Consider the following 27,871-nt stretch of genomic DNA (forward strand, 5'->3'; position numbering starts at 1 on the left):
ACCCTTTATAGTTAATAGACCGTCTGGTAGGTTGTATACCACTTTTAGTCTAAGGGAGAATATAAAGTGATATCTGACTCATAGGTGTCCAAAGGATTTAAACTTGTATAAACTTAGATAAAATACAGTATTAAATGTATTCTAATGCATATCAATCCAAACTATGATTTCATCCCAATCAGTATTGATCAAATTTGAAGTTTAACCTATGTCCATCATCAAGAAGGTTTCCAACTTTATTTGAATCACTCAAATCTAATCTTGAATGAGGAAGATATGATCAACATATAAAACAATGTTAGTTCATTCCAAGACTAGAAATCTGACCGCAAGATTTGTGCCATCACATATCTAATGACAGTATCTTACTATCTAATCTAATTCTGATGGTAGTAATTGGGTCCTAGAAGCACTAAAGTCATCACAATTTCAGTCCTAGTCAAGCCAAAAGATATCTAATGGTTGTTGGTTTATCGTCATATTGAAATAGATGCAAGAACTTTATCATTTGATTATTTTTTGCATTCATAATGCCCTTAAGTCAAGAATTTATTCTATGTTGCCTAGTTTATATGTTATTTGAGTCTTAATTAAACTCTAAGGCATCCATTCATCTCTATCTATGTAAAAGAACTGAGAGCCTATAAATATTCCTTATGTACTTGATTTTTTTCACACATCAATAAAAGTTTTTCTCTCTTTAGTACACGTTAACTTGTGATTGCTCTATCTCTTTTTTTTTCTTTTTTCTTTTTTTACATGGTAGATTATATGCAACCTTTGGTGGATTCCAAAGCAACCATAGTATCCACTTTTTCATTAAGTCTTAGTTTTTTAATATATATCAAGTTTTTGACCCTTTGCTTTCACTATAGTTGATGTTTTTAGAATTAGAAAGGACATATATGATGTTTAGTTCGATGCAAAGTAGTTTCAAATATCTGATTTTGAGTTTGATGAAAGATTAATTATTTAATTCTCTCTCCCTCCCCTTTTTCCTCCTTCATATTCTCCTCCACCTAGAAAATGATTTCGAACTATAAAATTTTGAAAAAATTTAGAAGCATAAATGTCACAACCCTGACTCAGGATCATAAGTTTAGGGTCATGACAATTACCATATACTCATAGAGAACTCTCTTTACAAGCATGCATAACATCTCTTTATGATATTATAAAGCAAACAACAGAATAAATTCAAATAATAAATATATATTTAAATAATTAAAATTTAAATTTTAGTTTCTCATAAAATTTAATAATATTCAATTAATCTTGCATCAATCTTCACTAAAATTTTTAATCTAAATGAAGATATCAAAGTTCTACTTCCAATCACTCTTTCGAACATATTCTCGTACTATCTTAATTCTCAAGATCTATGAAAATAATAAGATATGAAATAATGAGCTTGACAGTCTAATAAGCAATGAACACTTTAGTCAGATAAATCTAATAATAATTAATAAACTAAAAATAAGGATGTAAAATACATCAATTCAAAATATATAGCACTAATTAAAATAATATCCATATAATTTCAATCTTTTCAAAATTTAATTTTTATTTATAGATCAATTTTTTTAAAAATATTTGATTCACCTTTTCAGCCATGAACTATGATCATACTTATACCCTTTAGCTAGGTTAAAATAAGCTTAGAATAGTCAAAATACCAATATATAACACCTATGGATAGGATATCGATATGCCAACATATAATCCTCACTGATAGGATGTCAATGCACCAACACATAACTTCCATTGATAAGATGTTGATGCACCAGTGTACAATCCCCTACTAGTAGGGTGTCGATGGACCAGTGCACAACCTCTCACTGATAGGGTATCAATATACCAATGCAGAACCCCTCACTGATAGGATATCGATGAACCAACATGCAACCTCCCACTAGTAAGATATCGATATACCATCATATAATACCCACTTGTAGGGTATCGATGTATCAGTGTATAATCTCGACTAACAGAATTTTGATACATAGTCAGACTGCAAATAAAAATATATCTCAATTTAAATATTTTTTTTCATAAAATCAGTTTCATATTTCAAATCGAAAAACATATAAAATCATATGGAATCAAAATCAATCGATTAAAATCCATAACAGAATCAATACCTTCGATAATGCATCAAATAATATTCTATAATAAATAAATATATGCTTCATATTCATAAATTACAAACAATATGACTCAAAATTTAATGATACAAAATATAAAGTAAAATATTACTTACCTCATATAGGCTCCAACACATCCAAATGCTTTCATAAATTCTTTCTCTTTGAAATCCTCAATTATAGATCATATTGTGATATCTCATCATTGGATATCTTCTTGTTTAGATGACTACACCTCTATATAGAATTAAGTCTAATAATTATAAAAGACACAGATAATAAAAGAAGATATGATTGATGGATAATCGCATCAATGATCCAGATCGATCCGATCTAACTTCATCCGATTAATATCACACTGGATATAAGAAGTTCAATAAAGATCAAGGGTGATCAAATTAGTAGTACCCAAAAAAAGTCAAGATAAAGGTTGGTACGCTATCTGATGATTAGAAGTCAGTTAGATTAGATAATTTTATTTAATTAAGTTCACTTAAGGTATAAGAATTTAATGAAAATCAATAAAAATTAGATACTGTGATACTCGATAAAGGCTCGGATGGTGCAGACATGCTATTCGAACCATAGAATAGTTCAAAATCTCTCTACTAGGTCCATTCAAATTCAAAGAAATAGAGCTCAAGATCCTTCATTGGGTTCAATATCAAGTAGAGAGAAAATGATAAGAAAGAAGAGAGAAAAACTAAGAGGATGGAACAAAGCTGATCAGGCAATATCGCACAGCATCTTGATTATTCCGATCAAGATGATTTCATCAAATTATGATTAAACTAGTGTATAGATTATTCAATAAAAATTATAAACGATTAAATGTAGTAGCACTCAATTTGATCAGGACAGGTGCCGACACACTATTTGATGACTATAGATCAGGATCGATCAAACTCATTGAAAGAAAGTTCTTTACTAGATCAATCCTAAAAATAGAATATATATATATATATATATAGAGAGAGAGAGAAATTAGAGACAGAAACTAAGAAAAGCAAGTGAAGAGAGAAGGAAGAGAGAGAAACTCTCTCATTTTTTTTTCTTTCTTTTCTTTTTTTTTCTCTCTTCTCCCCTTGGTCTTTAGCGAAACAAGGGACTCTTGCTCCATTTCTTCTCAGAATAGGGGAGCATAGAAGGTCTGACTGTGGTTAGCAGTGATTGGGACCACGACGATACATCCAATGGATCCTAGATCGATAGTAACAATGACTATCAGCATTAGAAATAGCAAAAAGAAGGGGCGAAAACTAAGAAAAAATAGGGGTTGGAAATTCTAAGAAAAATCTAGTGATTGCCGACTGAAGCCAAGACTTTGATGGTTGAGTAAGCTAGAAAAAAGATCCATCTAAGAGTTTCAAGTTCTTACCTAGCTTTTTCGGTAATGGTTAGCGGCAACGATAGTAGTTTGTTTTCGATGAAGACAAGGAAAGATGCCAACGATTTCCTTGATTTGGGGCATTGTTTTGATGGAGAAGACAGGGCAAGCCTCCTCCCTTTAAAAAGAGCAAGAAGGAAGGAGTTAGACTCCCTCCTAGCATCGATCTTTAATTTGGATTAGAAGTTTATCGAAAAAAGAAGACTCCCAAGAGTTTTCTTTTAGCTTTTTCTATTATACTTTAAATTTAATGAAGAATCCTTTTGAGCCCAATTTTTGATGGACCAGTCTGGTCAGGTGGACCAGGCCTGATCTTTTGATAAGCCCAGATGGGTTGGGGTATTACAACAAATATTATAGTAAATATAACCACTTGAAACCATGAACATAAATACTTTAATTATAGAAAAATCCTTCCTTTTCAACTAGACTACAGTACACTACTTTTACTTTATTTTTATTTTTGAAAATGTAACTAATATATTCCTTTGCAATATATAATCAAAATATTTGAAAGGTGAAGTTGTCACATTTTCTTATACAATATAAATAACTATATTTAATGAGTCGATTGTTTTCATGTCAATTGATCAAGATTTAGTCATATATATATATATATATGATCATAGCTTAAAAAGCTCTGTACTTGTAGGTTTGTAGCAAAAATGTATCAATTGAATCTTTATAATACAGACAAGGACCTGGCTCATGCAATGTGCATGAATAAATTGCAATGTATTAAATTTGCAAGTGCATTGCACCGAACAATATAAATTTCTCCTTGCTATGATATATTTGACTAAAGACAAGTTATCTAAGGGTCAAAGGATGATATCAAGGAGTCTAAACATTGAAGGAAAAGTTTAATGTCATGTTACATTTTAGGCATGGCATGTCTGATTTAAGCAAATAAATATTATTTAAGATTATATGGAAATATGTAATATTCTGCATGCTAGTTAATTATAAGACTGCCTCTATTTCATGACATATGTGACCAAAGACAAGCTCTCTAGTAGATCAAGATAATAGTGTTTAGGAAGTTATAATTGATTTTGTAATGATATGTCATATTTTAAGCATGAGCTTAATTGATTTTAGAGGATATTGATTTTTGATTGCCATCAAACAGGCATGGCTTGAAAGATGTATGCATGCATACATTCCATAGAATTAATAAAATTGTGCCACGTAATCCCACACACTACATATAAACATGTACATTTACACATTATTATAGAAAAATAAAAAGCAATAAGTTTTATGTTTCTATTTCTATCTTAATTTCTTTTAACATATATCTTAATAGATAAGAATTCCATGCAATGTATAAGGAGTCAGCATAAAGGACAACCATATAGAGTAAACGTCTTTCTGAATGTCAACAAACCATGAACAATATTGTAACAGAAAAAAGCATGAACAATATTGACAAGTTTGACTCACATTTAATCATAGGAAAGATATCAACATATATAGCAAAAAATAAATTACAATAACAACAATGGCACATAAAGAAATAATAGAATTATTTAAGATTGGTTGGCCAAGTTGAAATTTAGGCTTTTAGATTTATAAAATATGTACCTTACACCAATATGAGTATGGCTTTGAAGACTAAAGTATTATAAGATATATTAATGCATTTTGATATTTATATAACTTTTTAATGGTATATCAACATTTATTTTGTTGAATTAGCACTTTAAGAAGTTGTTCATAGTTCATCTTAGAATTGAATGTAGTATGAATCAGTGAATCTTTTCAAAGAGCTATGATGATAGGAATCTCTATTGAAATCCGAGTGAGAGTGAGATTTGAACCCAAGTCATTGGTACTAACTTCAAAAACTTTAGATTTTAGTATACAACCCATAAAAATTTTACGAACTACTCTAACCGACACTTTCAATATAAGCTAATAAAACTTAATATGCATGAATATGAAAAATATTAATTAACTTCCCAAATTTTAGAATAGCTTAAGAAATCACATACGATCAAGCTTGTAGTCATTTTTTATCATCTTTAACATCGACATTTGCCTCTTGTAATAGATGATAATTTGTTATTAATACATCCGATAAATTTATGCAATTCACCTGCTATTATAATTTGCATCTAACATAAGACTAACAATCCAATACAACTTGCTATGCTTCCTCTTTAGAGTTTCACGACACCTCGGAGACTAATTGAAGTTGCTTATCTCGTTCCTATCATGTAAGAGAGAAAAAAAAAAAGAGGAAACTCAAAAGTGGTTGCTATAGGATAACAGGAAAAAGAAAAATAAATACCAACTCAGATCACCAAAGTCAAATAAGAGATGAAAATAATAATAATATCCATGAATGGCTCCTCGGCTGGCCATATGGGTGAAGAGATGCCCATACGTTGTATCCTAATTAGATTAGTCATGTAATCATGCTCCTTGCCATGTTGCCATGTTAAGATCCAATGCATTATATTAATCAAGCAACCCCTTAATCATAAAAATTTTCAATACTCAGCTCCAAACAGCAAACTTTCTCACTGACGAATCGTTAACCGTCCATCTTAAGTGGGTCCCCGCGCCAAAATACAAGGCGTGTTCTCCTCCCCCTCGACCGACCGGGGCCTACTCCGCGAGCCAAAAGTTTAATCCCCGTTCCCACCCCACCAAACCCCGATCTCTCGGGTTCGCACCATCCACATTCCACAGCCCACTTTCTCGCCTCCGCAACCTCGCTGCCGATCGACGGAGCTCCGCGGCGATCAAAGCCCTCGGCCGAGATCTCCACCCCCTCCAGCTCGATCGCCGCCCCTATCCGGCGTCGCCGCCCCCTGACCATGGACGAGTTCCCCGGCCTCCTGGCTCGGGACTTCGGATTCCGGCCCCAGGGAAAGAACGCCCCCATGGCCGCCTCCAAGGCCGCTTCCGTCGGCGGCATGAATCTTGGGTCCGGATCTGCCCGATCCTCCGCGTCCTCCAACTCCGGGAGCAAGTCAAGATCCGGCTGGAATTCCACGGGCGATTCCCTCTTCGGGGATCATGGCGTTGGGATCGCCGACAGCCGGAGCCCCCCAACCTACGACGACGTCTTTGCTGGGCCCCCAAGATACTCGAATTCCTCCTCCCATGGCCGCTCGGGGTCCGCTAACTCCCATCCTTCTTTTGACTCCATTTTCGAGGATTTCAGGGATTCCCGGGTGAAGCCGGCGACGACTTCATCTGCGCCCGTGAATGATAAGCCCGTCTATGATGATGACATCTTTGATGGGGTTCCCGGCATCAAAAGCTCGTCGGTTAAGTATGATGATGTCTTCGCCTCAATGTCTGCCGGATCCAATCACGTCTCATCACCACCGTATGATGATCTTCTTGAGAATCTTGGGAAGGCAATACCGGAGTCAAAGAGTGCGGGTGACAAGAGATCCGGGGAGCTGAAAGATCAGGACTTGTCTGGATTTGAGGAGCTGATACCTGGATTTGGTGGGAGCAGTCCTCCACATAAAAGGTGGCGATCTTATTCTGTTGTGAATGTTGAATTTGGGGCTTTTGTCTCAGCTTCTTTTACATTTCCTCCAATGTTGCACCGTAGATCAAAGGTGGACCAGTTATCCTCATTAAACGTACACTCTACCAGTGAAAAATTTGAATATTAGAATTCTAAGTCTTGTAGAGCATTTTATCATAGAATCTGTTTGAATATGAGACTAGTCAGCCCTTATAATTGTTTGCTTTTCTTCTTAAGTATTTGTTCCTAAATACTGGTTCAAAGTTATAATGGGAGGATTTAGACTTGTAATTATTAATTTTCTGTTTTTTTTTTTTTTCAATCTCTTATTTTCCTGATGCAATGTTGAAAGATAGTATCCATTAATTCATATTGTCAAGCCTGTCACCAGATTGCAGTTTCATTCCCTTACCTGCTTTCATTTCATGTGCTATTTCGAGCTACAAGCAATGGTAAATGTATTAATTCTCAATCAAATGTCCGGATAATTTATTATCTCTATGCTTCCGGAAATATTGGGATATTTAAAGGTTGGAGAAAAGTTTTTCTTGTTAACTCCACCTTTTTGATTCTTCTCCATCATTGTATTTGTTTTAGTTTCTTCTTCTTCTTCTCACAGACAAGGTACAAAGGTATTGATATCTACAATAATATTATATGTCATGTACCATGCAGGTCCGTAACTTAAGGGCTATGTATCAACATAGCATATAAATCAGTTTGAGTATGCACATGAATATAGCAACCATTATCTTGCATAACAAAGTGACAGAGTAGAGTGTGCACAAAAATCAATGTAATTAAATTGCCTTATGTATTTGTTCTTTCAAATTTTGTATTGGTGTTTCTCTTTGGTTGGAGTTATTAATATGGTTTAGTTTCCTTCTTTGAATAGTTTTTGAAGTATTTGACATGATTGTAAGTATCAAGTATTCATTCTAGAGGTTTAGGATATGCCTATGTAATTTCTAAAGCTATTAAAAATTTAGAAATAGAAGAGTTTGTATATTTATGTATTTCTAGAATATACAATGAGAGGGAGTCATGTACCTTTCCTTGCTGGCAAATTTTGGTCGTTGTGTGCTGCAATTCATATACTGTGTCAAATCTTGAACCATACCACTGAAAAAAGATCTGAAAATTTTTGTTTTTATTGTTTTTCAGATTGTTATAGTATCACAAGGTTGCACACAATTGATTCTGGAACATCCAATATGTCTGTTGTATGCTTTCTAATTTCTTTTAGAGTTATGCTACCAAATTATTCATGTTTTTATAAAGTTCCAAGTATCTATGTTTGATCTTAATGAACTAGGTATTGCCCCCTCCTCTCCTTGGGGGAGGTCTTGTGTTCAAACCTTTAGGTCATTGATTACCGAATCAAACCGACATTAAGTTGGAATGGTCTGCATATTTTTTTGGTTGGATAATAATCCCTTGTGGTTCGAATGTTTGTTTCTCTCTCTCCAATTTGGTAATAGTCTCCCACAGTTTGAGTCATTTGATGTTCAAGAGTCATCGAGCTTCATCTGCACTCTGTCTTACTCTCTCTCTCTGAAAGAAACCACCCAATTTGAAACTTTAGCCTCCTGTCCCCAAACCGTCGACCCCTCTAATTCATTGCCCAAAGCCTAGATCCCCACGGCCCCCTCTCTACCTCCCCCTTTCCCTCCTAAAACCTTACCCCCACAAGCACTTCCCCTCCCCCCTCCCCTTAAAATGCTACATCCTAACCCCTTATCGGAGCAACTCAACAGCTAGACTGTTGCCGATGCCGCCAAGAGATTGCTAGTCTCCGAGACTTGCTAGGTCATCATGATCGATGACACAAGAGGTGAGGAAAATGAAGCTTTGATAGCTTCTCTCTGGTCCTTGAAGGAAAAATCGGAAGATGAGGGCTCAGAATCAGCTCTAAATTGGCTTTGGTATTGTTTCTTTGGTAGAAGACGATCGCGGATCAGCTCGGAATCAACTCTAGCTTCTCTCCCCCGCTCCTCCTCCAGATTTGGCTTATCTCCTACCTCTTTCCCTCATCATGAAGCCATCAAAGGTTGTCCAATCCCATCTAAGCTTGTCGGTACCAGTGAGCCCCCCCCCTCTTTCCCTCTCTCACACTCTCTCTCCCACCCTCTCCTCCTTCCTCTTCCCCTCTTCCTCTCTCTCTCCCTCCCTTTTCCTTCTTCCTCTCCGGCTCTCTCTCCTCACCGTGATTCTAGTACGCCTATTTGGTACGGTATGAACCGGTACCATACACTACACCAATCATCAGCCAGCACACCCATTGATACTGGTTTTGCAACCCTTGCCTTGGGCCGTGCATTCTCAAATACTTGGACATTGCAGTTTACCTTGTTCAATAATAATTAGCCACCTTTATTTTCGAAAAAAAGGGCTCTAAAGATGACATAAATCACCAATATGGATGGAGAAAGGACCTCAAGATGACACTAAAATATTAATATAATGAATAAAAAGATCATTTATAACTGATTTGAGTCAGTTTTGGTTAAAACTAGCCAAAACCACTGAATATCGGGCTCAAACCTGTTAGTTTCAAAACTGGCCAAGAATGAGGTTTTGGCCAAAATAGATCCATTATCCAAAACACCAAACCTGGATTTACAAGTCAAAAGTCCCCAATATTGTTTTTTGGCCATACTTTATGATTTGTTGTCATTCCTATTTTTCTCCCAACTACTTACTTTTATTCCACTTTTGTTATTTCTTATACGTATTGAGATTGGTGATACCACTTATTGAATGAAGGGCAAAGACGATTCTAAAGTCTTATCCCTGTTATCAGGCTTTGTTGATGATATGTTGGTCAGAACTCATCTAAATCCAATCATTAAGCTTATACCTTTGGTTGCCATTATAGCTTATGCCTCAACCTTAGAGGGCTTGACTGCATTTTCTCTCCACTTATTTTAAATGCTACTCAATATAAAGGATGAAGGATTAAATCAGTAATTGGGAAGGTCTCTTATGGATTATGTATTATTATCAATTTCAACCTTACATGAGATGGTGCATAGTTCGATGAAAGAAGTTCACTATTTCAAAACCTTTTCATCTTCTCTCTTCAACTATGTCACATTACCTAGTTATGGTCGTAGCAATCGAAGATCTTGGGAGGGCAAACTGGGGACATACTTAATCTTTGGCATTTTTTTGGCCAAAGTGGCTGCCCATGACTCGAACATATACTGTTGTGCTCGTTAGCTCAAGTTTTGTCCCTTTCATCAAGCAATGACCCTCTCGTCTCTCTTTCATCCATACTTTTTACAGTTTGATGGGGATAATAAATTGCTCCTAACTTGCATGAAGTTAAACTTCAATTATAATTTTATGTTATTTGACTTAAGCTGGCCTTAGAGGTTTCATGGTTTGCCTCTCTCCCAACCAGGGACTTGGCATGGGTACTTAGGTGATACTGAGTTGTTAATTGCTTGTATGAATTTGCTTATCCCTTTAGTCTTGTTGACTTTGATTTGACCTCCATAGCTGACTGGATTCAGAGTTATGCTCAGTAACTGACCCATTTTGATGGCACAAAAAAAAAAAAAAAAAAGCTCGAATGGTGATGATTCAGTTTTGACTGATATTTCTTTTCTTTTCTTTTTCCAGCCATTTCATATAGCTTACTACCAATATTTTTCAATTAGTATCTACTATAGAATTTTCAAAATTTAACTTATCACAGTTCCGAGTTAATTTATTTTCACCTAGGAAGGCACTCATTGTTTGTTGGCACTAGCCTGTGGTCAACCATGTCATCTATCTTCATGCACTTACACTGGCAAATGGCAATATTTTGTAATCTCCAAAGTGTACAACATGGGTGCTTAACAAAATTTGTTTTAATACTTAAGAACCTGATTTAAAGTAAACCATGTGCATTTGGTGGTTATATATTAAGTTTGAGTAATTGGCGCACAGTAATTTCACTTTCCTACAGAAAATGTATGAGCATGATGGAGGAAAATAGAGCTATGAGCTGAGTCTATTTGTTGAGTTTTGTTTTGGTTATCAATTTTTATATCCTGATGTATCTTCATATGTTTGTGACTGTATGGGGATTCTATGTACCCTGGCATTTCATATTTTCATCTGATCTTCATGAATTATCTTGGTTCTATGTTGGTTTCTTCCCTTCTAAGCTTTTGGCCATCCATGTGGAAAATCTACTCTCAAAATGCTGGTTATTTTGCAGAACTCGTCATCTAATATATTCTCCACCTTTCTTTTGGGTGTGTTCTAAATTTCTTTATTTGGTTGTTTTCTTTAAATCATTCATATTTAAGTGCTTATATTCTTGCATTAAATGTGTTTATTTGTTTACTATCTTTCAAACTTTGCATGTTGTTTGCAGGGAGATTCCAGAGACTGACCAACAAAAAGTTAAACCAGCAGCCAGTACTTCAGCGAATCCTTTTGTTGTTTTGGAAACAACATCTACCTCAGCATATTCATCCTCTGGGTTGTTCAATGACCCTTTGGAAGACATTAGTAGGACTGCCAACTCTGGAAGCACAAAAGTTGAAGCTTCTGCTAGTGAGGCGATATTTGATGATGCCAATGTGTTCAATGGCTTCTCAAATTCGATGCCTTCATATGCAAGTGAGATGAATGATAACCAGAAGGACAAGAACCCCACAAAAAATGTTCAGAGTACAAGTCCTGGGCATCGTTTTGGGAAAGAACCACCACAACGATCTTCAGTGGAGCCTTTTGAAAATATCGCTCCAAAAATGCGGCCAACTAAATCTTCTGATTCTCAAAAGTCCATTGGTAGAAGTGGCTTTCACAATTCAGATACATATGGAAGAAATGCCATGGCAGACAAATCTCCCAAATCTGATGACCATTTGGAAAGAGCAAGTGATGCATGGCTTACTATTAATGAAATTCCACTCTTCACACAACCTACAAGTGCTCCACCACCTTCAAGGCCTCCTCCTCCACTTGTCATCAAAGAGGCACCCCTTGGAGCAAATGCCAGAAGAAGGGATAATGAATCATTTTCACAGTCTAGTCAAAGCTATCCTTACCCTAAAGATTCGGTGAAGAAATCTGGTGTATCTCCAATAGATGAACTAGAAGAATTGGCCATGGGAAAGCCTCCAACATATGCTCATGATCGTGAAGAAGTATTCACCAATGAAGAAGAAACTGAAACAAATACAGCTGCAGCAGCATCTGCAGCTGCTATGAAGGAGGCTATGGATATAGCTGAGGCAAAGATCAAACATGCTAGGGAGGTAAGGGGGAGAGAACGAGCACAGCAAGAAAGAGATGAAAAAGCAAAGTCTGATGCCCAGGATCTAGAAGATAGAGAGAAACAAGAAAAACTAGGTCATGAACGGGAACAAAAGGAAAGGGAGGAGAAGGAGAAGGAACAAAAGAGACTTGAAAGGGAGAGAGAACTAGAACTTGAGAGGGAAAGGGAAAGAGCAAGGCAAGCTGTGGGAAGGGCTACAAGAGAAGCACGGGAAAGAGCAGCTGCTGAAGCCCGTGCAAAAGCTGAGAGGGCCGCTTATGAGAAGGCAGTGGCTGAAGCACGTCAGCGTGCTGAGAGAGCTGCAGTACAGAGGGCAGCGGCAGAAGCACGTGAAAGAGCTGCAGCAGAGGCAAGGGAAAGAGCTGAGAGGGCAGCTGCAGAAGCTAGGGAAAGATCAGCTGCAGAAGCCAGGGAAAAGGCTGCTGCAGCAAAGGAGAGGGCTGCTGTGGAGAGAGCTGCAGCAGAAGCACGGATAAGAGCTGAAAGGGCAGCAGTAGATAGAGCTAATGCTGAAGCTCGTGAAAGGGCTGCTGCTGCTGCTAGAGAAAAACAGAACGAGATGGAAAATGATTTTGAGTCATTCTTTAGTATGGGTGCTCGAGCAAGCAGTGCACCGAAGCAAAGAGCTCCTTCCTCGGTGAGAACCTATGTCTAAAATTTGACAGCATCTGTTGTGATTTCAGCAGGTGGTCACCACTTACCACATGGATGTTTCAGGAGACTATGTTTGACACTCAAGCTCAAGGCAGGGGCAGTTCTGATGGAGCTCGGAGGACATCTTCTGGTTCCTCATCCACCATGAAAAAGGCATCATCTACAACAAATATTGTGGACGACTTGAGTTCCATTTTTGGAGGTAATATTCTCTGATGCAACTTGAATTATTTGATCCCATCATGTAGGTTCTTGTTTACTTAATAACTGCTGTTCAACTAACTTATTATGATTATCACTATTTTTTTTTGAAGCCCCTTCATCATCTGGAGAATTTCAAGAAATTGAGGGAGAAAGTGATGAGAGAAGAAAAGCTAGACTTGAAAGACACCAAAGAACACTTGAGCGTGCGGTAATTGTGTTTTTGTTTTTATTGTACTGCATAAAACTGAAGATGGACACTTGCAGTTATCACTGGCAGTTGAGCAAGAAGTGTAAACTCTGTAGCTATTATTATTCTAGTTTTACTAACTCTGTTTGTCCAGGCAAAAGCTCTGGCTGAGAAGAACGAGCGTGATTTGCAAGCACAGAGGGAACAGGCAGAGAGACATGTAAGCCCTCTAATCCTGAAGGAAGTGGTTAATTTTCCCATTTATTTTCATTTGAACTATATATAAAAAGGATCACTTTAGTTATAATTGCATTTGATCTAGGTTCTTGTTCTGAAGACTTTTCTCTGTAATGTCAGTTGTTACTTCCTCTAATGCTGCTCTATGCTGTTTTTAGAGGATTGCTGAAACACTGGATATTGAGATAAAACGGTGGGCAGCGGGGAAAGAAGGCAACTTGCGGGCCTTGTTATCAACATTGCAATATGTGAGCTAGTTTTCTTTTCTTTTATAAATTTGATTGACTTTCTTGAAGATGTTTCTTGATTTTCATTTTTCATCACTAAAATTTTTTGGTCTCTCCTTTTTCTCCTTTTTTGGCATCCCAGATTCTAATGCTTGTATTCTGAATTGGTTGTGACATGTTTTTTCTGTTAGGTGATTTTGTCTTATATACTGATTTTTGTTTGGATTGGTATTGCATGCTAGATGATGATATAGCAGTGCTTACTATCATTTGGTGAAGTCCCGAGGATGATCTTTTTAAACAGTGGCATGTAGTTGTTGCAGTTGACTGTTGATTAACTAGTTTCAGAATTTTAATTACTTTTCGAACTTCTGCAAGCAGCATCACTTACATAGGATGATACATTCAGAAGAAAGTTTACCATGATTCTACAATCTGTCACCAGTAATGTGGAATACCTAGTTGACTAATTTACTTGATGAACTCTTTCCTTTTTTTTTGGTCTCATATTCATTATTTACTGCTTAAATGGTCTCTGAATTTACCCGGATCTCAATTTGCCGTTGAACTTGTTCATATTTATGGTATTCTTGTTCTACATTTATAGTCCATAAACTGCAAACCATTAATTTCAGAAAATGAGTTTGTGATGCCAAAACCAAAATACAGTAGCAAGACATTACATTGTTAGTTAACAAAGTAATCAAGCCTTACTCCATCTTTTTATCTTTATGCACCCTACTTCACTAGTGCTTCTTTCACAGGGCTAATTTACCTGAAAAGAAAAACGTGTTATGGCATGAAATGAGACAAATATGGCATGAAGTCTATTTGTAAAGGCTCATCGCCTTTATGGCTTCTTGATCTCACCTTTAGGAGTCCCAGAACCCGCTGCATTGCACATGTCCACATCATTTAGTATTTTAGTGCTTACTTCCCATGTTCCCTTCCTCATCATCCAGCAATTTATCTTTTCTATAACTCTCACATGCCTTTCTAAGATTAGTAATAGCCACATGTCAGTAATTCCTCATTTTCTTTCATTCTTCTGATCATTACTTGAAAGTTAATTCCTTCTGACAAATTGGTCTTCCATGTATCACATCAAACCCTTCTTAATTGCCCAGACTAATAATTTGCCAGCATTTGTAGGGGGATGACATTGGGTTGAGAATTGGTAGCATAGTTGTCATTTGTTTGAAAGATCAAATTTTGCCTTATCAAACCAACATCAATCTTGAACTGATAAGGTGTAGTTTAAGGTAAGATGCATTTGTAGAGGGAGACAGGGGTTGCTGAATTTGTAGGACACATTTGACTAATGACAAGATCTTTGAATGGATTCGTACACCCTCCACTAGACATGCACGGACGTACCTATGTGAGCTTAGCCTTATCCCTTCTCTTCATCCATAATGACCTCACATTTTCTATTCCTTAGCCTCCACATCAATTAAGGGCGTTTTTATAAAAAAAACAACTCACTTCATAGTGTTGAATCATCTGGAGGACAAGATCAACTCATGAGTTAGCACTGAATGCTGCCAACTTGGTACTTCTCATCAACTTACATCTTATTTAATATCATATGCTTCATCTTTTGGAATATAACTTTGGTTTCTAGATGTTTCCTTATGTTAATTAATTTTGTTGATTTTTTTCTTTTTTTTTTTTTTTTTGAGTCACCTGTGTAGCACTTAGGTTCTAGGAGGTCCTCTGGTTGCCTGTTTGTCACCTATATTTTCCCCTTTCCTATTGCATTCATTTTGCCTCATTTGAATGGTGTTTGACCCTTGCATGTAAGACAAGCTGAAATTTGATTGGAAGATAAGAAAAAAGATCAAAATTTATATCTCTTGCAAGTTTCTTTTTAACAACAACCATCCAACCATGTCCAATTGTTTTAGGTTCAGCTTTATGGATCCTAGCTTATGAAACATTCTTGTTTAGCTACCTTTGATGAGAATTCAAGTTTTTCAATGTCCGCTTTCGTAGCCTCCATCCATGTAATCGTATGCCTTCCCCTCCTTTTTCTGCATTCTTGAAGTCAAATTGGAGGACTTATTGAAACCACTGAGATTCTTGGTTGCAGATGCCTATACCATCTCAATCATTTCTCCATCACCATATCCCCGATTCATTCGACTCCTGTATCCCGTCTAATATACTTGTTCTCATTGTACCTTGTTTACTACACAACCACCTTGATATTCTTGCCCTAACAACTCAGAACTTGTTTCTTCAGTCCTTTTTAGTTTTAAAATTCTGAGGATACGACATTATCATCACGGTATGTATTGATCACATACCCTAGAAGCACCACTCCACTTAGTCAAGAAGCTCTAATTCTGTGGCATGTATCTTCATTCATCTCTTCATTATTTTGTATATTGAATCCTAAATAACAAAAATAGTCACTCTGCTGTATCTCTTAATTATCAATCTTAATAGGAGCTATATCTTCACTTGTATTCTAGTTAAAATTGCATTGCGTAAACTGTTTTTGTTTTGTGGATTTTTAATCTCTCAAGCTTTTTTCCATAAATGCAGTTAAACATTTCATCTTTCTCTCTCTTTCTCTCTTCTAGTTTCTTGCTGTCCAAGCAACACTATATCACCTGCAGAAGGCACACAATGGCACATCTTCCTTAGTATTTGTATTTAGTAGTAAACTTATTTATAATTAGCCTGCAAAATATGGGTTAGGACTACCATTGGACATTAAGCTCGGATTTTTTACTAGTCTAAACCAGATCATCACTCCTATAAACTATGATATTGCTAAGACAACATTCTTCCTTTTTTGTTTTTCGGAACACATTCCCAATTTGAATTTGAATCACATAAACTTTAACCATCAAAGAAACAACTTTGTAAGGAGGGTGACCTTTAGAAAACTCTCTGAGATTCCAACTCAATGATGTGGAGAAATTACTCAACTAGAGAAGTTTGGCATTTTAGAAATGCAATGTTTGAACAAGGGGAAAAAACCCAACTTAGGGCCTGTTTGGATGAATGGGTTGAAAATCCCATTGAATTCGTTGATTGAGCCAGTAAATGGGATGAATAGGCTTTTTTCTTCCTATAGGATTCTGGCCAGCCCACTCCAAAACAATTCCTAGATAATTATGGATGTAGGCCTAGCCTAGCCTTTAAGCCTATTATCTAGCTGATTTTACTGGCCTAATCCATGAATCCTATGGGATTTTCAGCCTGTTCGTACAAACAGGCCCTTATGTGAATACAAATTCTAAATATGTTAATTACAGTCAGAATAATGTTTTAGATTAAGCTTTGCCAATGCCCTAGGTTCAATTTGAAAATAAACCCACAAGCACTTTCCAACCAAGTATCTTTCTTTCACCCTATAATACAATAAACTACAGTAGGATGGAGGTAAGATAATAATAAAGAAGATTAGCATGTCTTCATTACTTATGATGATGGGAAGGTATGATGGGTGTTTATTCTTGTCCATACCTATGGAAGCCAAATAATGAAAACCCCCTAGAAGGGTCTTCCTATGAAGGAAGATTTATCCTTCCACAGCAGAGGGTGTGCTGGACCTCCTTCACTTTTCTCTTTGCTGAACAATAGAAAGATACTTCTTTCACCAAAGGGAGTATGCTAAACCTATTTCACCAAAGGGAGCATGCTGAACAATAGAAAGATACTTCTTTCACCAAAGGGAGTATGCTAAACCTATTTCACTTATGTCTTTCTTCTACAATAGAAGCTTATTTTGGAGTTTATTACATGTTTGGAATTGTTAACTTCCCCCTTAAATCCTGTCAGCAATCTTTTAGAGTTTGTACCCCCTTTACTTTTTGAGGACTGATAGACAACTTCCACGCACCTGTCCAGCCTTAGCCATGGGAGGGAAGGGCCAGAAGGCTCTTAGGAAGCTGAATTTATGAGTGGGATTAACATCAGTGACCAAAGCCACCTCTCCTCATCTTTATTTTTTACTTTTACTTCTTGGCTGGTCACCAATGTGAAGTTTAAGACAGATCCAACTGTAGGAGTATTTGCTAGCTTCTCCTTTTATGCTGCTTGATATATGGCTGGACTGACACACAACTTCCACACATCCTTCCTGCCTTGACGATGCAGCATACGCTAGCTTCCTTTTTTCTACTGCTTGATATATGGCTTGATGCCTTGACCGATAGAGAACTTCCACACATCCTTCCTGCCTTACCATGCATGTGAGAGAAGGCTCTTAGGAAGCCAAACTTGAGAGCAGAATTAACATCAGTTACCAAGGCCACGTCTCCTTTTCTTTCCAAAATTTTTATACTTTTTAAGGAGCCTGGTATATGGCTGCTCACCAGTGTGGTTTTTAAGACAGATCCATCTATAGGAATATTTGCTAGCTTCTCCTTTCTACTGCTTGGCCATCATGTCTAGGGGGAAATAATTATGGAGGTTGCTATTGCTGTTGATTTTTTACAATGATTATCTTATTTTATTTTTTTTGGGAGGTTGGGGTGTTAGGGAGGATGGATCAAGAGCACTGTTCATGGTGGATGCATGGACAAAGAGAACGTTGAAGTTTCCTCTTTTGGCTGTTCTCCTTCTCCATCCTATAAGCTGATGCAACCTGCTGAATGATAGAACATTGAAAAAGAAAAGGGAAAGAATGCTTATAACTGTCCTAGTTCTACTTCTACAATATGCAAGACAAGCAATTTAATATTTTCCTGCTGATTCTTTTTGGTAGGCAACATGGGACATATGCAAAGATGCTTTTTGTGTGAATCCAGCAATATGTTCATATTATCTGTGTTGGACTTTTGGAGTATAATAATCATATGATATTTGTGATGGGAGCCTCAAAAGAGAAAATACATTTACTCAAGAAGGCAAATATTTTAAATATATCCCAGTCATTGTTGGAATTGGAATATGTATCATAATCTATGTTTGTGCCACTGTGCACATGTACCACATGTACGAGGTGCCTGCAGATGACAATATATCCTTACATAAATAAAAATTTGAAAATGGAGGAGGTATCATGCAATATATGTGAGTCCACATAGGAGTTGATTAAATTTTTGCCCCCACCAGACTAGCTAATTCATGAATTTAATTTATAAGGATTCATTTGTAATTCCTTATGTTTTCTCCCATTGGAACTGTTTTGATGAAAGGGGAAACTAGACTTCAATTTTGTTTTTTCATGAAAAGTTCATTCTGTTTCGCAGTTATCATTCACTAGGTTATCTTGTTTGTGTTGCAAACAAATAGGTGCTTTGGCCGGAATGTGGCTGGCAGCCTGTATCTTTGACTGATTTAATTACTGGTGCCGCGGTAAAAAAAGTTTATAGGAAAGCAACCTTGTGCATCCATCCTGATAAAGTTCAACAAAAAGGTGCAAATCTTCAACAAAAGTACATTGCTGAGAAGGTTTTTGATCTCCTTAAGGTATGCATTCAATTATGGTTTAATTTCCTTGCAAGTCATTTGTTTTATATTTATTTTTTTAGTCATCAAGAAACTACTTTGTTGGAGCCGTTATTGTTTTTTATTCTGCTTTCTAATTAAGCTCGTAACCAAGGATCGTCAACTTGAAATCGGATCCCATATTGGCCAACTGACGGTATGAGTTGGTACGCTCTCGTACCGGATCTGAACCAACACGGAAACAAGAGATGAATCGGAGAGGAAAAGAGAGAGAAAAAGAGGGGGGGAAGGAGGAAGAGGGAGTGAAAGAAAGGAAGGTCGGCGGAAATGCCGGTGGTGGCCACCGGAGGGCCACCAAGGCTTCTCGGGCTCCGTGATTCTCCACGAGAGGAAATGAGAGCAAAGAGAGATAGAGAGAGAAAGGGAGAGAAGAGGAGTGAGGGAAAGATGGCGGGGAGGCTACTATGGCCATTGGATGGCCTAAAAATGCCCCACAATCAAAACAGAGACAATATCCCTATTTTATTGGATTTTTTAAAAAATACGATAAATAGTAAAGCTGGCAATAGATTTTTTAAAAAAGCCGATGAAACAGGGGCGCCGCGGGGCGTTTTTGGGCTATCCGACGGCCTCCACGTTGCCTTTCCGTCACTTCTCTTCTCTCTCTTTTCGTATCTCATGGAGAATCATGGAGCTTCGGAGGCCTTGGTGGCCTTGTCGGACCACTTCCAGCCTTTTCCTCTCCTTCCCTCCCCTCCTCTCTCTCTCTTCCTCTTTTTCCTTCTCTCTCGCTCTGTTTTCGCCGGTGTTTTGAATCAAATGTCCAAATTGCACCGGTTAGCCACTGGTATGTTTTGGCATGCCTCAAAACAAGTGGTTCAACAAATGATGCTCGTAACAATATTTAAAATATCGGATGTTGAAGGAATTTATGAAGAACCTGCATTATTGTTACATGTTCTGTAGTACTGGACTGTACTAGGTGTACCAACTCATACCTATAGTGAACCAACACTTGGTACTCCCCCCCCCCAGAAAGAAAATCTAGTATTGGTACCAAGAATTGGACGGTGTTGATACTGTACTACTTGGGTACTTGCACTACAAACCATGCTTACATATATCAGAAAAAGAGTAATGCTATAGCTGATTCATTTTGTTTGACCTATATATGGGAACGAATTTACCATGAATGAGCGTCTGTGACTTAAATCAAGTTTACAATTTATTGTCTAGAAGAATTTTCCTAACCCTATACATGCATATGCATGTGTGCTATGTGTGTATGTGCATGTCTTTATGCATGTGGCGTCATCTGGGTCAAGTTTTAAACTTGATTAATATAGTTGAATGGGCAGACTTGATGATTGAAAAGATTGTTCCTAGTAACAAGAAAAGTGGAGTTTAGGTCCCTGTCCCACAGAAGTTTTGGTGCTCTCAAGTGAAAGAAAACAATTGGCCAGATGTTCTTGATAAGTTCTTAGAAAGCTGATTGGGTTTGAAACTTATTAGGCTTTTTTGTCAAACATCACTTCTGTCGTATTATCTGAATGAACTAAATTAAATATCTTGTTCATATCATCTGTAAGGAGTTTGGTGCATGAGATAAGCACATCGGGTACATCTAAATTCTTATTCCAGATATTTTTCCTTGAAGTCCCTCGCTTTCTCTTTCATTAGAACCTTTCTACGAATGGACTTCAACATGATCATCTTTTTCTACTTGTGTCAGTCAACAAGCTTAAATGGAAAAAAAACTGGGTTTCTATTACTGTATTTCAAGTTTACAACCATTGTAACCCTGGTTTGTCTCCATTAAATTTACTCCTATTGAAGAATCCAACCAATATCCAGATTTCTGCACAAAGACATCAACAATAATTTCTTGATCCATTTTAAGTTTGTTGTTTTCAAGATGTTTTCTAAAGAGTCCCTTACAATTCCCCTAATAATGCTTCCTTGCAATCTGTTTCTTTCACCCAATGCTATGCTATATTTCCCAAATCTCACCAAATTGGAATGTCATTGGGAGTGAATTGATCTGATTACTGATATATTTTTGAGTTAGACCAGTAAAATTCAATCAGGACCAACTTTAGCTCGAGCAGCCTGTTTTCAAATTACATAAATGGGCGACATCATGTCATGTCTAATTAAGTTCAGTTCTAGACTTGTTGTTCATGCCAGACAGACCGCTCTTGACCCATCCACACTTGATTTTCTATATATTATGTTTTGCATACCATCTTCTTGTTGTTGCTTCTATAAAGTTCTGTTGCAACATATGTTTACCATACAACATGAGAAGTGCTTCCATTGGAGGAACTCTCATGCAAGTTTTCTAAAAGGTCTCTTCGGAAAATCAGAAGGCAATGCTGGAGATGCCCCATGTATTTACTCCCAACATGAGTGCAGGTTCAATTTCCAGAACTGCTTGCAAAAAGATGACCTGCATCATTTTTTGCAGGTGTATGTGCACCACTGGTTGAACTGGATGCAAAAGTTACTGTTTTTTTGCCTATTTTGCCTAAATATGACCTTTTCTCAAGCAATCCACTAATTTTATTTACTTATGACATGACTATGACACTTATTTGCAACCTGAAATGGTGAATGCGGTATGAATGCTTTGGCCAAATAGAGGCACTATCAGGGAGTTTATATCATGAATCTTTACTCCATTAGATGGTATAAGCAATGGATTACAATCTTGGTTAGAGGATTTTGTCTTTTTAATAGTCTGGACCAGAATAATTCAGCAACATTTTTTGTAATACTTCAAACATCTCTTGTTCATTTCATCCTAGACACAATAATGGGGCTGAGATGTGAAAATGGATTTGAACTGTTTCAGCCAAATCTAGTTGAAAGCGACATTGAAATGATACAGCTGAAACTACCAAAACTGATCAGCTGCACATTTTAATCCGCTTTGGCAAAAATGTCTTGGTTGGCTAAATGATGTACAATTGCACATCGTAGGCCTAGCTGAGACATACTTGACTCTGTTCGTGTCCTGGCTAGAGGAGCAAGAGGTTCGACTTTGAGTCTGGATTTAAGTTCTAGAAGGTTGCTGCAGATTGAGAAATAATCCTGAAGATTTAATTAAATATGGTTGGCATGAATAGAATCTAGGCAGATATCTGACATCAAGATCAATCAGAGTTTCTATCCAATCAAGTGGAGATTATTTGTACAACCATTTTACACATTTGCATAAAATCAAATCCTTGTTGACTATAGGGGAGAGTCTTTTCTAATATTATTTTCTTTTTTGTAAAATTTGTTATCTTTTCACCAAAAAATGAATGTGAACACATTCATGGATAAGTTCAAGGGGTCCTATAACTATAAATATAGTTGCCTAGCCGTTGTAAAAGCCATCTTGAATTGAAGTTTCTAGTTCTCTTCTCCATTGTTCTATGAGTTTAAGAGTTTTTTATTGTATCTTTTTCCTCTTATTTTGCCACTCCCTTTATTGGATAGATCTTCTTCCTCAAGGAAAAATATCACCAAGTATACTATTTTGGTATCAGAGCGGTTCCAATTCACGTGTAGCATTCTACATTGATATTGAAGTAATGATTCATTGAAGCACCTGCAACATCCCATACTGGAGATCAATTCAAGAGCCATGGAGATCCACCAACTACGAGAATAGGTGGCACAGCTATAGGTGGAGCATGATCGTGCATTTGGCTGCGATCACCACCTTAAAGGATTAGATATAGAATATGATGTGCCATTAGATACATCTTCTAAGCACCTCATTAACCCTTTCCCCTATTATGCTCTAGATCATGGGCCGGTATGTCTTTCGATGCTTTATGAGCATCTCGCAAGATCGTGATAGGCTCTTTAGCATCAAATGCAAGCTTTTTGAGTTTCGCAAGAGGCTCAATCCAGAGGACTTCCTCAATTGGATCACCACGATCAAGAGATTCTTTGAAGCTATGGATATCCGTGATAATAAGAAAGTGAAAATCGTGGCCTTGAAATTACAAGGCTATACATCTATGTGGTGGGTAGACCTATTTAAATGCCAAACAATTCGCCAACCCGCCTGAGCTTGAAATGTTTTGGATGAGCCTGGATTTTAAGCCCAGTGGGTTGGGTTGGGTTTAAAATTTGAGCCTCTTGATTAAACAAGCTAGGCTTAGGGTTATGTTGAACCAGTCCGAGCTTAGAATTTTTTATATATAGCCTATTAGTGCATGGTCCGGCCACAAGGAAAGGAGCGATGCCTCTAGCCATCGCCTCCTCACCTTTTCCTCAAATTGACCTAACCACGAATTAAGGATGGGTCATCGTCTCCTTCTCAAGGATGCGTTCTCTAGTAGCCTCATGGTCCAAATGGTGGCCCTCTCATCTCGTCGGGAGGTTCATCATCGCCTCCTCACCTCCTCCTCAAATGGACCTAACCACGAAGGAGGGGTCATCTCCTCCTCAAGTATGTGTTCTCGTCGGGGGGTCACCATCATCTCGTCAAGGTTCATCGCCTCCGTCACTATCGCCTCCACCCTCTTCTCCTCCTTTTCCTTCTCTCGAAACCCCATTTCTCCCCTCTTGTCCATCCCTCTCCCTTCCTCACCTCCTATCTCCTGCTTCGCCCTCTCTTGCCCCCACCAAACCTTTCTTGTTCGAGCCCTCAAGTCCACCACAAGAACCAACAATGAACGCGAGGAGTCCAAAGCTAAGGAAGAAGATGATGGAGCCCCACCATCTTCTCCTTCGATTGCCACCGCTTCCAGGCTTGATGATAGGGTTCTGTTGGTGAAGATGGGCTTGGATGGAGGCCTCCCCACGGGAGAGTTTGAGATGGAGGTGTTTGGGTGGTGGAAGAGCTTTGTTGTGAAGCTTCGAGTGTTATTTGCTTTTCCCTGGGAGCTTTGTTGTGACGCCCAAGGCCCAACCTAAATTCTGAAGATACCGGGCTTGGGCTTGGCTGATTTTGTTCATACTCCGGCCCAAATCTGGCTTGGCTCGCCAAATGAGTGGGCCTACTGGTGGAAGAATATCCAGTGCACTCAGATGACCACTGCAAACGAAGATCACTGATTAACCAAGATTGGAGTAGCATCTATTTTGTCACTTTGTTTCGATAGATTTCTCTTTCTCTCTCTGTCTCTCTCTCTCTCTCACAATCTTATATGAATATTAGATAGAGCAAAATGAGCATCACTAATCATATATTGGAGTTTTTAGGAACTTTGCTTTCATATGCTAGCATGAGGATGAAGGAACTTGTGTAGCCCATTACCAAATACCTTATGGGTTTTGATTTATAATGAAATTGTAAGCATAAAATATGATGTGTGAATGATGCCTATCAAAAGGCATCGCAGTGTTGAAAGGAAGCTAAAGCGCACTCAAACCCTTTACATTCCCTTGGCAACCTAATAGAGTTTGCAACAACAATCCTACTCTAGCCCTATAGGAGGTGCACCTATAGACAACTCCACAAACTACACCAGCACCAACCAAGGAACATCATGAAGTGTCAGGAGTGGGGGAGAAGCTTACAAGCGTCCCTAGAAGTTGCTCGCTTGATGCCTTCTATATATTATACATGTGGGGAAAGAGAGCATTGTGCTTTTTGAATACCCATGATGATGCCATACCACTGAAGTCCACTACACCAATATCGATAATAAGTGGAATGGCAAGTATGATGAGCATGGTACCGATCAATGGAGGTTAATTGGCGAGCCCATCAGTGACAATGAACAAAATAATGAGCGAATTATTGTGCTTGATGCAGATCAGGGTCAAAGCCTCATTCCATGGTGTATGATGTTTGTACCTAAAGCTAAATAGAAGGATTGACTTCGAACTAATATCTTTCATGCTCACCACACCATCACTAGATGAGTTTACAATGTTATCATTGATTGTGAGTTATATGAGAATATTGTCTTCCAAGAGGTTGTCAACAAGCTTAATCTAAAAGCAAAGAAGCATCCCCAACAACAAATACTGCTTGGTTCAAAAAGCACAATGAGGTCATTCTCTCCAAACTTTGTGTTGTTACTTTTTTGATTAGTGGCACTTACATTGAAGCATATGATTTGATGTAACATCAATGGATTCTTGTCACATATTAGTGGGTTGTCCTTGGCAATATACGACCGAGAGGACATGCATGGTGGAAGGAGGAGCACTTACACTTTAACTAAAGATGGAGTAGAGATTATTCTCAAACCAATAGGGAAGGGCTTCTAAAGAAAAAGAAACACCTATCATTGTTCAGCACCAGGGACTTCCTTCAAGACAGGAAGAAGAGAGGCTTTCAACTCAAGGGCGAGTTCTCTCTAACCCTATTATGGTTGGGGGGGGGGGGCGGCGGGGGGAGGGGGTTCAACATTGGGTTCAGACCTATATGTGTCCTAGGAGGCTGTTGCAGATTAGGAAATAATCCTGGATATCTGATTAAATAATGCCAGTATTGATAAAATCTAGGCAGATTGGAAGGATCGGACATGAAGATCAATTAGAGATTCTATCCAACCAAGAGGAGATTATTTCTACAATCACTTTCCACATTTATACCAGATCAAAATCTTAGCAGATTATGGAGGAATTAAACTCAGCAAGAAACGAAAGTGGACACATTCATGGGCAAGTTTAAGTGGTCTACGACTATAAATAGGGGCACCTAGCTATTATGAAAGCCATCTTGAATTGAATGGAATTTGTAGTTCTCTTCTCCATTATTCTGTGTGTTTGAAAATTGTTTATTATTGTTTCTTCCTCCTATATTTCTACTCGATCATTTAGATCTTCTTCCTCAAGGAGAAAGATCACCATGTGTACTAGTAAATGCTTCAGGGTGTAAGCTAGTCCATACGGTTCTCAGAACAACAATGGCTGGCTGACCTCAATCCAGCTGAACATGTGCTGCTGCAGCTATCATGATGTAGCCATAGCTTGGTCCATGTGCTTGAGTATTGTTTGTATCATTTTGGCCATTTTGTTGTGTGATTATTACACCATTTGGTGATTCTAAAAGTAGGCAACAGTCAAAGGTAATCTTAATGCTAATAATGAACTTGAGCAAAGTTCTTTGATGCTTTGTATTATACCATCTCTTCACTCCTGATGTATGTCTTTGTTGTGGTATTAAACAGGAAGCATGGAACAAATTCAACTCTGAAGAGCTCTTTTAAGATGTCTAAGGGGCATTTTTGTTTCTTTGCACGAGCTATCGGGGAGGGTATGTGAGTGGCCAGCTGCAGTAAAGCTTTGTTATGATTATTATTTTTTTATTTTTTTGTGTTTCTATGTGTTGTTGATCATTCAATGATGCTTCTTAACTACATGCTGCCTCAAGCAAGGGACTATTTCTTTATGACTGCTGTAAATTGTAGCTTGCTTTGATCCAAGCAGTGGCGGTGTAGCAGAGGGGATAGCCTTGTGGTTTTATGCCTTCTCTGTAATTATAGTCTTGTTTAGCCGCCCCCACCTTGCATCTATTATTTGATGTCATAGATCTTTATTTGAGATACTCTGCTATATTTAGTGCAGTCTACTTATTCCTTAATAGTTACATCAGGTTTAAACACCTGAAAATGATGAATTAAGTATGTTGTCTTGTTTAGCAAACTTCTTGGTATGGGAGATTTTCTTGTGCTCCTATTTCTTCTTGGCTGGGTCGACCACAAGGATATGTTATCCTACAAATTCCTAGAAGCAACAATTATTTACAGTGTATCCCCTGGTTTTCCATGGTTATTTTTCAGTGCTGCATGAATAGAGCTTTACGCGAGACGGGAATGGACCTTTTACATGGTTAACGAAACGAGCTGTGATATAAAATTTGTAGAAGAGGGGGAGGTTGGGGATCGGGACTTCAGATGAAAATTAGTTGCGGTTATACATGGAGAAGTTTACTTTAGACATGAATGGTCGGCTATCTTACCTTGATAAATGTCCTAAAGATGGTGATATGATCAACTTCTTCCTTTTTTTTAAAAAAAAAAAAGAAAAAGAAAAAAGAAGAAGCTAGAAAACACAAAAGCCTAGCTAATTACATTAATATTCAGGATTCACAAATTGCATCGAAGTCGTTATTTGCTAGTTCTCCAGCCTTCAGGTATCTGCATGCTCTTCTCCATTCGTCATAAGGCATGTAACATTCTGATGGACATTACCACCATGGGAGGAAGCGTGGAGATCACACTATTTTGTGGACTTGTTTTAGGTTCCCTCGAAATTCAAATGGCTCAGAAAGATAAACGGGTTACACCAGGAACCGTCTCATCTCAACGTCAGCAATCCCCTGAGTGCTTGCCATACGTAGCTGGCTGGATATGAGATTCTGTTTGTTTCCTGGTTTCGATAATGCTGATATTCTATCCAATAATTAACGTCCTATACAAACCTCTATTAATTATCAAGCCAACCGATGGATTGGTGTATTTTTCTCTTTTATTTGTCTTGAAATCATGGCTCCCATTGCAACAGCACTTATAAGCAATTATAATGAAAATTAATAGATAATAATGGCTTTTATGGAATAAATATATTGTTTGATTAAAAAATCATTTTACTCAGGTGAATGGCAGAAACGTCAAATAACAACCAGAGTTTTGCTTATGTAATAATGACTGTTACAATGACAACAGTTGTGTGACCGTTGTTGTTTA

The 27,871-nt window shown here is 37.7% G+C and overlaps 1 protein-coding gene across 1 annotated transcript; it reads left to right on the forward strand.

The window, feature by feature from the left end:
- The first annotated feature begins 6,168 nt into the window (after window positions 1-6,168).
- LOC105052518 (auxilin-related protein 2) lies at window positions 6,169-26,754 on the forward strand. Its single transcript, XM_010933349.4, has 8 exons — window positions 6,169-7,027; window positions 11,400-12,945; window positions 13,026-13,164; window positions 13,277-13,374; window positions 13,508-13,573; window positions 13,749-13,838; window positions 19,071-19,247; window positions 26,354-26,754. Exons 1-8 carry the CDS (start codon window positions 6,360-6,362, stop codon window positions 26,390-26,392), a joined length of 2,823 nt encoding a protein of 940 aa, XP_010931651.1. The 5' UTR covers window positions 6,169-6,359; the 3' UTR covers window positions 26,393-26,754.
- The last annotated feature ends 1,117 nt before the right edge of the window (window positions 26,755-27,871 follow it).

Source organism: Elaeis guineensis, chromosome 10 (assembly GCF_000442705.2).
Source record: "Elaeis guineensis isolate ETL-2024a chromosome 10, EG11, whole genome shotgun sequence".
Taxonomy (NCBI): domain Eukaryota; kingdom Viridiplantae; phylum Streptophyta; class Magnoliopsida; order Arecales; family Arecaceae; genus Elaeis; species Elaeis guineensis.

What these genes read in the sequence shown, in the direction of transcription:
- LOC105052518 (XM_010933349.4), top strand. Translation starts at nt 6,360, where the DNA reads ATGGACGAGTTCCCCGGCCTCCTGGCTCGGGACTTCGGATTCCGGCCC. An exon ending in AGCAAAGAGCTCCTTCCTCG is followed by an intron (nt 12,946 to 13,025) that starts GTGAGAACCTAT and finishes TGGATGTTTCAG; the next exon opens with GAGACTATGTTTGACACTCA. An exon ending in GGGAACAGGCAGAGAGACAT is followed by an intron (nt 13,574 to 13,748) that starts GTAAGCCCTCTA and finishes TGCTGTTTTTAG; the next exon opens with AGGATTGCTGAAACACTGGA.